Source organism: Glossina fuscipes, unplaced genomic scaffold (genome assembly GCF_014805625.2).
Source record: "Glossina fuscipes isolate IAEA_lab_2018 unplaced genomic scaffold, Yale_Gfus_2 1, whole genome shotgun sequence".
In the NCBI taxonomy this organism is placed as follows: domain Eukaryota; kingdom Metazoa; phylum Arthropoda; class Insecta; order Diptera; family Glossinidae; genus Glossina; species Glossina fuscipes.
Window position 1 is genome coordinate 23090961 of NW_023998415.1, and position 19597 is coordinate 23110557.

The 19597-nt window shown below is 33.1% G+C and overlaps 1 protein-coding gene across 1 annotated transcript in view; it reads right to left on the reverse strand.

Moving 5' to 3' along the window:
• Positions 1-68: 68 nt before the first annotated feature.
• Positions 69-19597, reverse strand: part of LOC119631257 (division abnormally delayed protein) — a 116256-nt gene continuing 96727 nt past the window's right edge. The window contains exons 3-9 of the mRNA XM_038023306.1: positions 6713-6836; positions 6136-6558; positions 5775-5964; positions 3618-3790; positions 2642-2849; positions 425-563; positions 69-348 (exon numbers count right to left, since the gene is read on the reverse strand). Coding sequence (XP_037879234.1) covers positions 182-348; positions 425-563; positions 2642-2849; positions 3618-3790; positions 5775-5964; positions 6136-6558; positions 6713-6836 — 1424 coding nt within the window. The 3' untranslated portion in view covers positions 69-181. The remainder of the gene's footprint in view (positions 349-424; positions 564-2641; positions 2850-3617; positions 3791-5774; positions 5965-6135; positions 6559-6712; positions 6837-19597) is intronic.

Here is a 19597-nt window from a genome sequence, read left to right on the forward strand (position 1 = left end):
AAAAATAATAATAATAATAATAATAATAACCATAATAATAATAATAATAATAATAATAATAGCAATTGTAATAATAATCGTAATAATAATAATAATAATAATAATAATAATAATAATAATACTAAACTAAAATTAAAATCGTTACCGTTAGAGTTGCACTCTGGCGTTATTTGTGTTGGTTTTATAGCCGACACGTTAAAAAGCTTATGACTAGCACTATGGCTGCTGAACATTTTAAACAACCAAGTATTAAGACAGTCGGCTTAGCTGAACCGGAGCGTGGTTCAATTTCGTTTTCCTCCGGATTATGTGCTGGACTCATAGGATCGTATGGTGTAGACGTAGGACCTAAACAGATATACAAACACAATAACGATAATACATACCATCTTGAATTCAAATAAAAATCAATTCAATTAATTACCCTCGCCTGAACCGCTTGATTCTTGTAGGCTATTATATTCATCATCTTCCATATCATCGGTTATTCGTCCGGAGCCTTCGTCATCACGACCAGCCATATCGTTTTGTATTTCGTTTATGTTACGACTGGGGGAAGGTATCTGAAAACACATTTAAGCAAAATATATACTGTTAGTATTATCCCGCAGGAAGTATTCATTCCACCTGAGTTTTCATGAAAAAATGTTACGAGCAATATTCTGAACTTAAAGATTAGTAAAAAATAGTTAGGAAATATCATAGTACTATATATATATGTATAAATTTGTTAAGAGCCATTTTTCACTCAAAACGAGTTCATCGTCAGTAGTCATTTTGCATTTCATGATCAGCTCAACGGTCAATTGGGATTCGGCAGTAGTGCTTCGGCGATATATGCTCAGCTTAGATTCTCTAAATGGAGGCTGTGTTCAGTTCTATCGCTATAGCCTATGGATTATAATGCACTTTCCCCAGCGTCTCTCTTCATCCATCTCGGTTCAGAGGGACTGTACTTCGAATTAAGGAAGAATAAAAGACAGCTACGGCATTCCGCATTTCTTGGGTACATAGCTCGATGCATTTAATAAACAAAACCAGGGATGTTGTAAGTGACTAAAGCCTAAAGACATTACTTTGACATAGAGAACTCGCAAGTGCTACGCAGTAGGATGTAGCATCAGTTAAGTCGTTTCTTGAAAATTACCTAAAGTTACTCGAGCCATGCAGGCATAGTCTTTACCACTTACATGTATTAGGTTGTATTCTTGGTCCACCATTTTGTTTGTGGTGATCTACGGATCTCCAACACTTTCAATATTTTCAGTATTTAGAAAAATCGTACAACTATATGAGTAATGTTCCCTGCTCTGTGTGAAGGATGCTACAAATTTGCAACGAAGAAGCTTGAACGAGACTTTATATAAAACATTTTTGATGCCTCTGCTTTAGAAGGGAGAAATGATCACGTATTTTATCTTCTTATGAAATTTAAGTGGATACGTAGTTTGACAACAAAAGGCGTATAGATGGACAGAAAAGATGAGTTTAGCAGGCGTATTTTGGGCAACATTTTAGAGACAGAACAAGTCATGAGGCGTTTCTTTTGCATTTTGTAGTTTGCATGACTTAACGAACTTCTTTCATAACCGAATTGAGTGCTTTAATGCGACTATTTCTGTGGAATGCTGGAATAGGTACAAGGGCAAGGAAAACAAATAAGAAAATTATATTCGATCGTTACCGAATCTTTTATACCGATCGCCGCGATCCTAGAAAAAGGAAAAGAACTAAACAAGATCAGATGGGTGTGGCTGATTTATCTGTTGCGCATTATGAGGAGCAAGCAAAAAAAACGGAAAGTATTAGTGTTCACAGTTTTGTTACATGCTGGTTTACATGGTTACATGTGTGGGCGTTGAGGCTTGTTCTTTGAAAAGTTTGGATTGCTTTCAAATTCTTTTCCAAGTTTGCAAGCGAGATATTAATTTTTGCGAACGGGAGGTTGTTTACCACCCTTACTATACAGTCACGCAGACGGACAGACGGACAGACGGACATTCTTAGGTGCATCCCAAATTTCAAACTGGCAAAAACGTTTCAAAAAAAAAAAAAAAAAAACAATATATTATGACATATTGAGTAGGCGTGGCAAATTTTTCTCACTTTTTTCCATTTTTTTTAGAGATACAACAGCATCGCAAGAACCAATTTAAAAAATAAAAGTGCGCTCACTTTACGTAGTACTGTACGCATGTCCTTCGACTAATTTGGCCGCTTTTCAATACCAGCCTGCGAGAAGGTTTAAATAAGACATTGCACATATGGACAGACAGGCAGACTAAAAGACGGAATATAAGTACTTTGTGGGATCCGTGAAGCTTCTTTCTGGGTATTGCAAACGTTTTCACCAAATCGATATATCCTTGATCGTTCGGTAATTCGGTATAAAAACGAATTAACTACGAAGAAGACACATTATTATCTCTTATGATTGGCGATCGGTCACAAGGTCAGAGTATATGCCTAATATTTCTTTTAAAATCTCATTTGGGTAAAGTTTATTGTAAGCTTTTTGATCTCTTTCCAGTTATCGTAAATGTAACACGTTTATCTTTCGGCATAGAAAGAGATATTGAAAAAAAAAATAAATAAAAGTAATATCATAGAATGTAAATGAAATGTTAGACGCTTAGCTTACCGCTGTTGCAATATTTTTTCTAATTTTTAGTAATTTGTCAACTAATTCGTTTAATTTGTTGGGTTGAGCATCGGGTTCCAGTGGTACTTCGGGGTTGTACCGCTGCGTATCAATGCCTGTCGTCATAACTAGTTGCGTATAATCGCCTATTCTATCGCCAGTCCAACAATGATGATCGTTTCTCTGTATATCTTCATCTTCACAAACACTGTACGTTTTATCCCATGTGTCAAGCGACAAGAAAAACAAAAAAAAAAAAAAAATAAAAAATAAAAAAAAAAATATAAAAAAAAAGTAAAAATGAAAAAAAGAGAAAAAGTACAAGAAAAAATTAAAACAAATATTCATTTAAATATATTTCAAATTTTTTAAAAGCAAGCGACAGGTCATTCTTTTGCGTTTTAAAAAACAAAAAAAAAAAAACAGTCGAGAAAAATATAATAAAATTGAATATCGTATTATTTTCGAAAATCAATTAATTTAGGCCTTTTGCGTTGGCGTTCAATTTGCGATTTGCAGATTGGTGTTTGCGAGCTGGTAGCACATTTGACAAAATTATGTTGACTTGTTTCGCATTATGGGCAAGAGAAGTTGTTCACGATGTTCTACGGGGTAATCTGTTGGTACCCAAGACTTGCTCTGTACGTAATTCATTCGTTTAAAGCGTTCGTTTTAATTTCAATTTTCATTTTAATTTTCGCTTTAATTTCTCAATACATTTTTTGGATTCTTCTTTACAGTACTGCGCCATGCCCTTGCGTGACATTCTATTGAACAGCGTTTTCTTTATAGGCGCCATTTTCGGGCCACTTTATTATTGTTTAATACGTGATATTATACGGAGACTTCGTCGTTATAAGTATAAGATCGTGCGAGTCAAAAATTGAATGTTTTTCGAAATCTAAATCACTTTCACTTGAGAAAAGTTTCTGCAAAATTTTAATAAAAAAATATAACTGTTTTGGGTTTTGCTTACTTGTTGACTATATTGGAATAAAATTCTTTGGACTTGTCGATCGTTGAGAGGAAACGTAAAATCTCGGAATCTGCTGGCGATGCCCATTTCACGCTATGCTGGGTCAATGGTTTGCCCTCATTATTCATCGTAAGCGAAGGCAAAAGTTTAGGAGTACCGCACGTTTTCTTCACCTGAAATTGTCGACAAAGAACAAAAAAAAAAAAAACAACAAAAGAATTAGTCGCTCTATGAAAAGATTTCCTAGCGGGTCCAATTACGAGAAAGAGGAAGAGGGCATTGCTAGTTGCTCCAACTTTACTAATACTGGTAAAACAATTGTCTTCATAGTAACGCTTATGCAAATTCGTGTAAAAAATGTTGTTGTCCTCGCCTTACAGACACAATTTTAATAAATTATCATATGAAGTGGAAGTGATATCCTCATAATTTGATTATACGGGCCATATAGTATATATGTTTGGACTGTTTATTGACGAAACGAAATTCTGCGAATAGCAAGAAATGTAAACTGATTGGCTGGGGTATATTAGATAGCCTAATTGTTTACAAGCGATGGAAATACTTAGAGCAGAATGTGGTAGTAGGTACGATATTTATGTATCTCGGGCGTTTTTTCACACACTTGTGTTTAGTTCGAAACTCAGCAAAGACCGTACATTCGATCTTATGGCGCATGATATGCTTAGCATGCTTTTTATGGCTTACATTATTTGCGATTAACGTATGTTCGCCTGCCCACTTGCGTAATATTAAGTATGATCTACGGATTGCAATTTTTGAAGCGCTTTCATCATATTTGGTACAATGACATATTTTCACCTAAGGACGAACTCACTTGAGAATGGATTGCATCGAACCCTCTATTTTAATTTGAAAAAGTGTTTATATGGAAAAAATCTACAATTATTGATATTCCTCACTAAAAAGTGATCAAAAATAGTATCCTGTCATACTAAATATATATCTGAAGATTTGAATAGAATATTTTTTCAGTCCCTTCCCATACGGATATCCTTTTAAATAAGAAATCCGCATGTGGCAACAAGGTTTACTTTTGAATTTTTTATGATGGAAATTATTTGAAAATAATGATTTGATATATAAATTTAATTTTTGGCATTATATATTAAAAATAGAAAATGAGATTTAAATTTACTAAATTTGCATGTAGTCGGTTCAGGCTTTGAATTGACTTTATGACGAAGACGAAGGCGAGAAATTGTATTAGACAAAGTTGTAGAGAGTATTCTATACTGTGAGTGTTACACAAACATCCGCACAAGCTTGATATCACGTTCCACCAGGGCTGTAGGGCATAATTAAGGAAACATGCTTATTGCATTTTCGTTTTTAAATGTTAATATTGCAATGTCCGTTGTTACGATAAGAGAGGAATTGAGGTGAATAAAATCGCTTCGGTAGAATGGTCACAATGAACAAACAAAAAGTTAGCTTTGATATGAGTAAATCTCTTGATGAATTTTGAATAATTTTCTTCTTCTTTTTTTTTTTAATATGAGTGATCACCCGGGGAATATTCCCCTTTAGCTTTAACCCGTTGAGGTCAGAAAGAAGTGAAAGAAAGGGATAAGAGGTGGAAGTGGGGTGCTCAGCTCGGTAAATATTCGGCCTTTACCGACTAAGCATTCACTGTAGCTACAAGCAGGTATGATCAAACCGCACTGGGATTTGAATCCGCGAACATTGAGTTAGTAGTTGCGACTCTTACCGCAACTCTCGGCTATGCTCACGTTCAAAATTTAAATTAAATATGTAAAGATCTTTTGAAAGAGAAATTCTTTCACGATTTCGGTCTTGAAAAAAATAAATTCTGAATAATATTTAAAGAATTACATTAGTAACTTTTTATAAAATTTTCTTCAATTATTGCTTACTTTTCACTGCCTGGATTTGCTTACGAAGTTTTCGCGAGGCCCTTGAAAAATTTGTTAAGAAGTTTTACTTTGCTTTTTATTTTTATTAACTTTCTTTGTTTATTTTGTTTTAATGCTTTCTGAACTTTTAATATGAGGCTTCTTAAGCCATAGATGTCGTATGTAAATTGAATTAATTTTCGATTGCCTTTCACTTATGGGGAAAATAGCTTTTAATATTTTTCGACTACTTTTAATATAAGTGAAGTAAGCGTTTTACCTTATTTTCTAAATCAGGACCGTGCTCCATGGCTAGCATTATTGCTTCGGATAGTTTGCTGTCCAATTGCTTAATGATAGTTACAATGCCTGCGTCAGAACGTATATGCGTTGTAACTAAATTATCGATGGCATCGACAACATTCGACCAAGGGCTGTCTAATACGCCGGCGTATTGAGCTGAACAACCTCTGCAAAGAAGAAAAGATGAATAAGAATACTGTATGAAAAAGGATAAAGGGACCAAGCGAAGTGAAATAATTGCCTGTTTTTCGGATATTTTTATTTTCATTTTTATTTTCGTTATTTGATTTTGATTTTTTCTTCTTTCGTTATCGAAGTACGGTTGAGATCGTACTTACCTTAGCACATTCATGCAATAACTGTAGCACGGTTTTATATGAGCTTTGGGCAAACCAGTACAACTGGGGCAGTAACTCATTTTCAGTAGGTGCTTTTGACAGCTGGCGCTTAAATGTGATGCATACAATTCATCAGTTTCGCTCAGCACTTCGGCACTTTGATGCAACGCTTGCATAAAAATTCGTGCCGTCTGTACGCTCTGCATTAAGTTTCGCGCCAGTTCTTTGGGTATTTGCCCGAATGGTAGCAAATCATCGAATGTATGCTTCAAACAATTTATATAATCCTCGTGTAATTCACCGTAATTGTTTTTGCTTAAGTGCACTGCTTGATGATAGGCAACCGGGAAGAGGTGGACAAAAAATTTGTGTATTACATCTTCGAGAGAATATAAGTTAACCGGCTCGGTCGCCTTTAAATGACTGCAAATATTAAAAATTAATAAATTTTCATTAAATTTTATAAATAAAATGCATATCGTGTCCACTACTGCTTGTCCACTACACTTAATGATTTTAATCTTGAAATTTTAACTATGAAATTTCTATACATGCGTCCAATTATGATTGAGTTTACCTTATAATCTCCGAATATAGTTGAATGATTAATTTACGCGATAATGGTTCCATACGCCAGTAGACTTGCGAGAACACATTCAATGTTCTGTTTTCCGATTGCTGAGCCAATTCCAAGACGTGTGCTATTTAATTAAGTTACAAAACAAAATTAAAGATTAAAGAATCATTTCTTACTGTAATGTGCTTCTTTAGCAGATTCTTTTTCAAATTTCTATTTGTGAAAGTTCTCTTCAATTATTTTCAATTTCATTATACGAATAGCAGATAAGCACAAAAAAATGATGACGACTTTTTTCTTTCAAATTTATGTTAACAAGGTATTATTGTATTATTATGTTACTAGAAGACTATGCCTGTTTTACACATCTTTTTGTGCCGCTATATCTCACATTGTTCTTCTTGAAAAATGGTGGTAACGAATTAAACGATTCGCTGTATCCTACTTGTAATAATAGGGTTTGGATGCTATCATAATTCTCTCTCTTCCTACCTAACGAAAAATAATGAAAACATATTACATTACTCATTGCCTCACTATGTTTGCCAATGCTCAAGAACGCAAATTATTTCGAGCCTCTTTACATTGTCTTATCACAGCTCGGTCTTTTTTTTTTCCCTTCGAGCCTATCTAGCCAAAAATAACGATAACATCATCACATTACTCGTTTTCTCGTAATTCGAACCTCTTCACATTACTATTACAACGCAATCCCCCCTCTCTTTTTGTCTCGTTTTCCCTTAGAGTCTATCTTGGCAAGAATGATGAAAACATGTTATTTTACTCGTTCCCTCGCTATGTTTGGTAGTGCTCACGAACGGATATGATTTCGTCGAGCCGCTTTATCTTGCTCTATCGCAGCTCTCTCTTTCTCACTCTTTCTCTCTGTCTCTCTGCTTCTTTGTGCCTTGGAGTCTATCTCATCAAAAATAATGAAAGCATATCGTATTACTCGATTCCTCACCACATTTGCTGATGCTCATGCTCGGCTATGATTTCTTTTCTCTTTACCTAGCGATCACACCTCCCTCTGCCTCTTTTTCGCTCCCACTCCTTTATGCTAAATCTCAAATCGAAAATAGGGAAAATAAATGAAACTATTGGTTACATTGCCATACTTGGCAATGGTTGCACTTGAATGTAACTATCTATGATGGGTAAGTGAAACAATTGGCAAAAAATTCCTGCAATAAAAAAGAATTTGAGTTGACAGAAGAAAATTTTCGGAGAGTGCATAAAAGGGGCTTCAAGTGAACGATAATGCAGCTGTTTCGCAGATAATTAGGGAACCCGACGTAATGTAATGAGAAATTTGTCGTTAAATTTTTTCAATTGATTTAAAAACCTTAAGTACAACGAACACGAAATTGATAAGCTTAGAGACATTTGATACGGAAGGAGGCTTACAAGGCATTAATGTAATCAGAGTATTTGAAAAAAATATATTGTGTGTTCTTCATATAAGAACTTTCTGAGAATACTGTCCGAATGACAATTGCGTGTGTGCGGAGGGATGAAACGTTTACATTTCTTTGCATCGTTACGATATAAAAATTAATTATAGCTTTTCTTCAATCTACATAAAATAATTCCATTTCGATATCATTTTGAGCTATCCATCAACTGCTTAATGAACGATATATATTTGAAAAGACACTATCTATCTATCTATCTATCTATCTTCGCATTTTAATATAAACGAAGTAGGTCCCCGCAAGTGAGAACAATTAAATTTAACGCAGTTTTTTATACTGTGCAGCATTACTATAAGCATTTCTTGTTTGCACATTCTTAACAAACAATTACAATTCTTTTAATTTACAACAAGTTTCGATGTGATTATGGTTTAAGGATAAATGCATTAAATGTCATTTAAAATTAATTATTATTTTTTTTTTTTTATCTTTTTAGTTATTAACATTCTTGTTTTTGTTGCTTGTTAGTTACTCTTGCTAATGTTGCAGTAAAACTCAAACAAGTTTCAAGCATCTGCCTTTGCTGCTTAACTCACACACACACATACACACAGACACACACAATATACATACTATGCATATGCGCGTGTATGCATATATCTATGTATATCTTCAAGTGGGTCGAAACAAATCAATAAAGCAACATACAAGCAGAGGTAGCATCTCTGCGTCTCTCACCTGTTTTTTCTTTTTGGCTTTGCAAGCAGCAAAGCCTTATAAGCGGCGTGAACCGAATCTTTAATGCCGGACATTTGAATTTTTCGATTCGTTAAGGACAATCGCTAACATAGATGTGGAATAAAGCATATAAGCATAAGATTGTTATTCGTCCATGTGTCGCTATTGTCGCCGGTTGGAACACTTATGAAGAGAGTTTTCTTTTCACCTTCAGCAAATATTGATTAAATATTTTTCAGAATTATATTAAAGTTAACTATATGTATCCACTGATCAGTCCCTACGTTCGTAAATTAAAAAAAAAAAAAAACCCATTCAAAATACCATACTATTACTATTAGTATTATAGCCTAAGATAAAATCTATTAAGTTAATGGTTTCGTCCGTCCCTGCAAATGTGCTAAGCCTTGTCTATTGAAGCCCTTTTACATAGCAATTGCCCATAAGCAAACGGATTAATTCAATTATAGTGTTTTAGAAGCTCGTACTTGTCACTATGTCACGTTCCTTTTCGAGGGCATTTCTGATTGCCACGCCAACAAGTGACAAAATAAATATATAGTTAGTGTTAGTGATGTTGCGACGGGCATAAAAAGCTATTTGTAAAGAGTTGTTAAAATTCTTTTAATTATCTGCATTTATGGCAGACGATGATGGTAAAGATAATGTCAACGATCACGATTAAGAAGAAAAATGCAAGAAAAACTAGTTCCTGCATAATATGCAATCCCATCAAAAAACCAATTCAATCAAACCAAGGCCAAAGTAAATTTTCCAAAATTTATTTTCGATTGGCGTAAAGGCTGCTTTGAACGCTCTACAGTATGAGGAAAAAAAAGAGTTCATTATGTGAAAGAAAATTTCTTTCTATGAAATTTCGGGCTTTTCCCTAGAGGGGCAAGAGAGTCGCAAGAAAAAAAATCTTGCCGATTTCAAACTCCGCTTACATCTCCTCTATAGATACGTTTGGGAAGTACTTTTAAATAGAATAAATATTTCATTACGACGAGCGTGAAGTAGATGCAAGGGTGAGAGTGGTTTGAGTGCGCCTCTCAATGTCTCTGTTTGCGATCAAGCTTTTAGAGTGCGTGATTCTGTCTTTGACATTTGCAGAAAAGTCTGCAGTCGAGAAGGAATAACGAACAAAAATAACAACAAAAATGAATAGGAAATCTATTGACATATGTCTGTAACACTTTTGAAAACTTTAATTGCATTTTCCTCGAGACACGACTTTTCAAAGCGGCCTATTGCATAACTTCTACAATTTTTATTCAAGTTTCGTTCAACTTTTCGACAATGTCCTTGAGATAACACTGTGGAGTGCCATGTGGAGAATTTTTGAGTAAGTGCATCGTTTGTGGTCTACACAGCACATTAAGTTTTGTGCGGATGTATACAGCACCGTGAACGACTTGAGGTAGTCTCACTTTTTATTATACCGATTTTTATTATACCGAGAGTCACTTTATCAAGGTAAGCTTGTTTGTCGATTTGTCGACTTGTGTGTATGTTGTGTTCAACTTACAGTCTCCAACTTTGGCGATAATTTGATGAAGTTCGGCAAACCGATGTGTTTTTTTGGCCCAAGAACGAATGCTATTAAAATTGGTTCGAATGGGAGCATTTTTTCGACCACTTCTCTCATATAACGTCTGATTTTGAAAAGTCGGGCAAAATTTTGCCCACGAAACCTTACTATCCTTACTAAGCTAGTATTAACGCACTACGCTTCCTCTTGTTTTCATTAGACATTCGAGCTTCGATTCTTGTGACAGCATCATTTCATTATACCGTGTAATTCTTCGATTGTTATGACGGTATTGAAAAGCGGATTTGATTTCCTCTTTCAAATACACATGAAAAAAATGTATAACAACCGCTAGACAATAGTTATGAAAAAAATACATATATACATATATATATTTTTTTTTTTTTGTTCTCTTGAAATAAGCAGGTTTTTGTTACTCATAAAAAAAGCCATTCAGGATTAATTTCCACACCTGATAACAGCAACTGGTGAAGCGCTACGCTTTTATTTGGCAGAACGTGCACATGATCAACATACAGCCGCGGGTGCTTAAACAGCGTCCAGCTCACCGTGAAAATAAGCTGCGAGAAGAGTTTTTTTTAGAAGTTTACTTCTATTATACATTTATAGTTTAAAGGACATTAACCCATCCGCTGCGCGGGTCTCCTGGGGAAAATCATGTCAATCAGAGTACAAGAGTTTTTTTCGTAATTGCATGACATCAAATGGAATCGATTTTGCGTATATGTACTTTTGGAATATTGTAAAAGAGTAAATTAAAAGTTTCTCTTAAACTCATCATCATCATCATATGTGTAAGTGACGCAGGCTTCTTATAGAAGCCTGTTGGTAGGGAACGCATTAAACGCTAAATGCATTGGATTGCGAAGTTACGCGATTTATGTATCCTTGGCTGTATGTGTGCATATATAAATAATTTAAAAAGATATGAAATGTATATGTTGTTGGTCGTTATAACTGTATAACTCTCTCTTTAATGTAATTTTATTATTTATGTTGTACCTTTTGTTTTTAAGTTTACTACGTATATACATTAATAACGCAGGTATATACATACATAAATGTAATAACAATAGAGTGAATATGGGACAAATACTTTTATATATATAAACATATGTTATATGTTGTGATGCGAAAGTTTACATGAACTCACCTTTTGGTTCAGCGTACGTATATGCATGGATAGGTAGGTAGGTAGGTAGGTAGGTAGGTATAAGCAAAAAATAAAACAAAAACAAAAAAAAAAAATAAAAAATAAAAGTATAATTGTTATGTTTCTCCATAGACCCACTCACTCACTCACTCACTCACTCACTCACTCACACATACATACATACATATAATAGATTCTCAAACAACGAAATTTTTTATTTGGATTATTTACTTTTGTTCCTCCTTATTAAAAAGTATAGTAAACCGCGTGCGTTAATAAATAAAATAGTTTTTTTTTTCTTTTAATTTTTTAAGAATAATTAAAAAAATGAATAAAATAAAAGATTTAATCTGCCGCTTTAAAACTTAAAAGTAAATTTTATACACTTGCATATACGCATTCCTTGACAAAGGCATTTATTTGCATTCTTCTTCTATTTTATATACGAAATTCTTAAATAATGGAAAGAAACACTAAAATGACATTTGTGTTCCCTGCATTCATTCAAGTCGATAAATGTTTCTTTTGCACTTTTTGACATCTTTTTCTAGCACAAGTCCTGAGTTATTAATAAAGATATTTGCAATGTTTTGCTTCTCTATTAAGGATCGTAATATTGATTACTTTGATCTCTTATCTAACTTGAATTCGATTAAGCGTATGAGGAATACATTCTATCACGATTCATTCAAACTTGAATTCATCACTCCTACGCTCAGTGATTGTAGGTTTCGTTCAAGGGATTTTATTTTTAAACAGAAATCTTGGAAAATTTTAATAAAAATTTGAAAAATATGTTTTAATAAGTCGCAGCATTCTCTAATTGATGTCAAATATAATAGGTGGCAAGGTCGCTTTATATGCGTATATGCGTATATGCGTATAAAATATGTGGTGATAGGAAACTAATTTCTCAAAAAGTTTGTAATCAAAATGTGAACTTTAAGTTATTGCGACTTGATGCTACGTAGATTGTATGATGAAGACTGCAAATGAATGTGTGCACAAAATGTAAATATAGACGGATGTATGTATAACATTGAGTATGTGTATTAGATAATTAAATTCACTAAAAGCAATTTCTATCAACTTTTGTAAACTTTCTGATTGTTGCAAGTGTAGCTGTTAATTTTTGAGAGCAATAACTTGTAAATATTAACAAGTATAAAAACACATACTTGTATGTAAATAATAATGTGCATACATATATGGATGCATTCATATACAGCCATGGGCAGATAAATAAGTAGCGATAATTTCAAGTAAAAGTAACAAAAAAATTTGTTAATTCTTTAAAGCCATAATGAAACTATGACTAACTAACTTCTGTAGGCTTTCATTCATAATTTCTTCAAGAATATATATGAAAGGTGGTCGTCGTGTACGTGTATATATCAAATATTGTCTTTAAGCGTTTTTATTTAAAGACAAGTTGACAAGTTCCGAATCAATTTGAGAAATATTCATGAAAAATTCTCTAATCAGAATATCATATGCACAGCCATTGTCGTTTGAATAGCACAAATTAATATCAAAATTATATATAAAAGATTTTCAAGTAAACAATTAAAGGTCTTGTTGATTCTTAACTGAATAGCATATCGTTTACCTGTGCTGTACAGGAAATATTCGACTTTGTTTTCCTCGTTGTATCGCTTTAATGTGTTCAAAGAATATTCTGACAGCTGCTGATCAATAATAAACAAAGCAAGATTTCATTAAACGAAAAAACCGATAAATTTCTCAAACAAATCCAACAAATTTGAGATTTCATTCAAGTCAAAGACGCTTATCAGGTATTTTGTTGCAGAGCGGTAATGAAAACTTCAGTATACATCGCGCGACAGACTAGTAGAGTAATAAAGAGAAAGCAGTTAATTTTTAACTATTATTGTAGATGATTTTGAATTTTTTCATCTATAAAATTTTAAGCCATTCTATGCACGACCAAGCAATTTCTCATTCTCATTGTAAAGTTTGTGTCACACGCTTGTCCATGGCTGTATATGCATACATACATACATACATACATACATACATACGAACATCCACATATATAAAGGCACAAATAATTTATCTTACTTTCATTAAAGCCGCAACGCATTACAAAGAATGAATGCAGCAAGTGTACAAGGACCTAAGGTTTCATGTGTGTGGAGATAGTTTTAAACGAAAGCCACAAGAACATGTCGACACTGTACTTTGACTTTTATTTAATATTGTTGATATCGTGTTGCTGTTTCTTTTTGCCATTGAAGGTGAAATCACATACATAACACATATGCATTTACAAAATAGATACACCGGGATAACATCAGTACCCTCACGATAGCATCTACTACATAACAAGGGAAGCAATGAAATTTACACACTTGGGCATTTAATTAAGGACAAGTGTAACATCAGCAGACAGAGGTATACATATATATTTATATATAACATAAAAAGGGAGTAAATTTATTTGAAAGAGGTAGTGAAAGCAAGAAAAGAAAAAAAGAGGCACAGAGAGAGAGAGAGAGAGAGAGGAGAAATATAAAGAAGGCTAAGCAAGATAGTTTTCGGTCCATACGAAATGGACCGATCTAGCAAGAATAGGAATATTCAGACATCTCAGGTCGTGAGTTGTCAGCTCTAGAGTAGAACTTGGCAATTGTAGTGTTGCACTCGACAAATTTATATTGAGGCAATAAAATTCATTCACGGTTGAAATTTCACATCAAAACTATCAGAAGATTCGTTTCAAACTTCTCCGACATAATTAATACGATAAAATGTGAACAGTCCTTAACGTAAGTGCATTTTGTACGTAGAACATGCTTTTTTGTTTGGTAGCGTTTCCCTAATAGATGAGGGCTAGGTTTACTTACTCTCGAATAGCTATGGTCAAATGTTATCTTGTTTTTCCTGTCTAAGTCAACTTTAAGCAAGCAAGAAAAAAAAATGAAATTCCTAATCGGAAGAACTTAAACAGTTTAGTTTGCTTGAAGAAACCATGCTTGATGAGATAAATGACTTTCTCATTATGACCTGACCTTTCAGTTAGTTTGCATGAAGACCAGTAAGCAAATCACTACTAACAACATTTCATTTCAATTTAAATAACAGAACATCTTACGGGAACAAATTGGGCGTAAGCAATGTCAACTGTGTTAAGTATATTGGAATTAAAATTCGACAGTTTAGTGAGAAAATATATATGTATAAAAACTTTCTCATGATTAGGAAAACATAGCTCACAGATACCCTATACCAATTCGTCTTATACAATTTTGTGTTAATATCAAAGATTATACAATCTTATGGGAGTCCTTGCATAGAAGAAGGTTCAGAATTACGGTGAACGTGCGGTTCCTAATAAATATAACAAAAGAAAATGAAGAATAATGAGATCGTTGAAGAGATCTTATTATTCTTCATCTATTTCCGTTCTTTGCCATACAAAGGCTCACTTTTCATGGGAACCCCGACATGTGGTAAGGTGCAAAAACTAAATCTACATGGTCCAAATTGGATAAAGCAAGTCACTTAAATTGCTGTTGAGGACCAATTTTCACCATAGAGATGTAAAAATTATAACTTATTTTTCGTAAAAACGACCAGGTGGACGGGATTCAAAAAATTTGATCAAAAATCGATTTAAAATATTCATATATAGTTTGATATGACGAAATACTGTCAGTCAGCAATTTGTGTCGAGAAATTCTTTTTCATATAATGATTTTTTTAAAAGAAGTTGACAAATGTTAGAGGTACAAATGAATGAACGGATGGACGGACATACGCACTTAAATCGATATAAAAAGTGATTTTCAATTAGTCAGTAAAATAATAATAATACGTATGTCTTTTTGAAATCGTTGCGAGTATTAGCGGCGTAGGATGCAATTATTTTAAGTTTCGCGAACTAATTTTCGTCATATTAATGAAAAGGTAATTACAAAAGTGAGTATGATGTCATTTTTAAGGCTGTTTCGAAGCAGAGTTTTTTCTATTCATTCCCTCATATCGTTTCCGAACTGATAGATTAACACGTTCGTTTGCAATTGTTAGCGAAATTTTAATCAAAATTGATTGTTAATTACAGTTGCACCAACAGGATTCAATTTATTGAAGGGCTTAGCGGATAAGCGGCAGTTTGCTCTGATAGGATTTAATAAACGTAAAAGCTTAAGTTGCAATGATTTCGAATGAAATCGGTTTAATTCGCTTGATAAGCTTGCTAAGTTATTCCATAACCCCTCTCTCTCTCTCTCTCTCTCTCTTTTTATTAATAAATTCATCCATAAGACCTCTCATTATATTCCTCGAAAATAAACAAGTAAACATGTAAACATATTTATTATATTTATATTTATTTATATGTGCATGAGACGTGTTGTATTCTCTTCAATAAATATTTGCATATCATCATATTTATTGTATGATTGTATAAGACGTGCATACACGAGGTTAGTAATCATGTATTAGTGCTGTTTGAACGACGTACTGATGATGATGATGATGATGATAATGATAATGATGATGAAGATGATGATGACGATGACGATAATGGTGATGTTATTAAAATTCTATATAAAAACTTTCCTCTAAATGTATTAATTTTCATGTTTAACACAACGATTACTAACGCGATACACTCACAAAGTCAAAGTAAAAGTAAATGCGTACATGAAAATTGAAACGTGTACATGTGTAAGCACATACGTACATGTAAACATATAAAATTTTTATACCATATTTCGCTGACTTCTGTCTTTCGTATAAACATATACATACAGCCATGGACATATAAATAGCACACAATTTACCCTAAGAATGAACACACAGATATACATTTATACATATATGTATATATGAAATTACCTTCTCTTTTAAGATATAAATTGCAAAACGTGCAAAAGATTGAAAAGTGAATAATTCAAAAAAAAAAAAAAAGAAAAAAAAATCATAGAGCAAAAAAAAGTATTCAAGTTAACTCGCCATACATTGAAATAGCAAATAATTAATTTTAAGTAAACTGTAATAAAAATAAAAAATTAATGGTTTTAGTTTTTATTACTAAATCAACATTGAACGCAGTATACTCGAGTTTTCATCATTGCTCGAACACTGCAATTCTACCACAAACTTTTGGCAAACATAGCGTTGTGCCATTTATTTGTCCGTGGCTGTGTGTATCGTTATTCGTACTCTTTTAAAGAATTAAATGAATATTAAAATAATTTTTACATATTTAGCAGTGAAGGCGTATATTTGCATTATGAATAATCCCCTTTTGTATCCATCATAAGGGCACATTAGATTTGTTAAACGATTACAACGCATAGCACTCTATACTCGCTTCCGAACCGAAATCCGATAAGATACATGCATATATACTTGATTAGCAAACAACTTTAGCATATTTAAGACTTGGTACTAAATACAAAAATAAGAAAGGAATCTTGCAAAGTGCGTTGTAATGTACTATAACATCGTAACATAATCGTGCAATAATTCTATGTTAAGTTATAAAACATATTCTCCTTCTTAGCGCCTGCAACAAGTGGGTATTAAAAAATTCGGTTTAAGCCAAATATTACTTTTGCGTTCGTTTGCGTATAAGTTTATAGGGCAATGTTTTTAAGAAACATTGACAACTAACTGCTCAACACTAACAAAGTTATAATGAAAAATCTCAATCTATAAAACGTGACTTGAGTGTTTCAATTACGTATATTTTTCTTTTTCTTTTTCATTTTCATTTTCATTCTTTTCTTCAATTTTCCTTCCTTTTGATTTTTATCATAAATTAGTTCTTAGCATAAGCGAATCACTCGACTCGATGCATAGTAAAAAGAGGATAATCAGAAATTATTTTATATTCAATTAATCGCTTTTTTTTTTTATAAATTCATAAACACTTCACTCATTGCTCAATATCAAAGAATATTTTTGGTAAATTTTTATTGGTTTAAAATTAGCCCACTGTACATTAGTCCACATTTTTGTCTTTGCTAAAAGATGGGCTGCCTTTACACTTGATACGCGCCTCTGCTAAGGTAATTGATATCTGAAGGATACTGAGAAAGAATAACAAAATGCTTAGAAACCCTAAACAAAAGTAGAAAATACAAACATAAGCAAAAACAGAAATCATACTTGGTGTTATAAAAAAATTAAAAAAGAACTTTATTGCTACTCTTTACCCTACGGTGTACGCATACTATTGGCGAAAAGTTATTAAAAAACAAATTGTGTTACAGAAAATTTTTTACAAATTTATTTAAGTGGAGTTTTCTGATATATTTTAAAGGAAATAGCATCCCATTCAATCCATTACTAACTTCATTGTGGAGGAATTTAAAGAAACGACTAATCAAAACAATTATGTTTTACCGCAAGAAATTTTGATAAGATCTTAGAGAAGTTAAAGGCAATATTTAATAGAATGATCGACTGTTTACAGAATATATTACTTTATATGAAGTCTCCTCACATCTACTTCTTTTTCGTCACTAAAACGCTCCCTAAAATATCTGAAAATTGTGCAAAAAAAATTATGAAGAAAAGTGGACGGGGTCTACCCCTACTTTTACCACTAATATAGTGTCCTACATATGTCTAGGGGTTTCTGATAGGTTCTAGCGTAGTTTAAAAGATATCAAAAACTGTACTTGAACAACTTTGTTCAAATTTTTTATAATTTATTTACCGTCTTATACAGATGCGAAGGGCATACCTATGGCGATTTTCGCGGGTGATAAATAAATGATGTAGCAGTGTAGCTAGGTTTTTCTGATAGGTTCCAATATTTTTCTAAACGTATCAAACATCTGCAGTTACGCATTGTTTCTCAAAGCTATTGCAACTCAATTGGACCATTGCGTTGTTTTAGCAATTGTGCTATGATTTTGCGTGAGATTTACTGGCAATAACTCAGCTTTTTTAGTTTTGTGCTTTTTTTATACGTGGTTGCTTCCTAATATTTTCATACATATCGGGTATATTCGTTTCGTCAAAATGTTTGCAACGCGCAGGAGGAAGCATCAGAGACCCTATAAGGTGTATATACTCTTGATCAACACCAAGTTCCAAATCGATTTAAGTATTTCCGTCTGTGTAACGTTTGCTAGCCGCAAAAATGAAGCTATCGACTTCAAATTTAGCAGAAGCCTTGGAAGTAAAAAATGACTAAATTGGTCGAAGAACACGCCCACAGCATTACGTAAACTGAGAACACCTCTGTTTTTCAAAAGGAACATAAAATTGGCTTCTTGCTCACTACTCATAAACTACAGCAGATAAATGTCTAAAGACAAAAATTTACTACCTCCACTCAATGTTATAGTCTTCACAATGTTTAATTTTTTTTTCAATACATTTGTAACGTCCAAAACCAAGCTTCAAAAACCACATAGAGTATATAAATCCTTGGCCAGTTTCTCCCGGTTCGTCTATGCATCTGTCCGCCTGGCCAACTGTGTGGTACCTATGGCAAAGGGTGTGATGATAAATTGGGATTCAACTACCAAAGACACCTACAATTTCTGTTAACAAAACTCTGTTATCGACTTAACAGAGCTCTGTTAAATAATTAGAACAAAGATATAATTGCATTTGAAGGTCTACTCCGTCCATATTAAAAAAGGGAAAATATTTTTGCGGACACTTTATGAATCTGCATGAAAATACCTTTAATACAAACTAAACAAATTCAAATTCTGCCTATGGGAGCTATATTTAACGGATAACGGGCAAATTTGAGCCTCTAGTGCGGCCAAACTAGAAAATGTCACCTATAGTCACATGTATCACGTGAATCTATACAAAAGTGCCTGCCGAATGAGTAAAAAAAATTAAAACTTTTCTTTCGGGAAATATTCTTAGCGATTTTATGAATTTTGGTATGTTGGTGAAGAATGGGTGTAAGTATAGTATAGTATAATACAGTATAGTAAGGAATATTACATTATACAGCATATACACTATACTCTAGCATAGTACAATAATTTTCAGTACAAAATACACTATACTGTAGTACAATA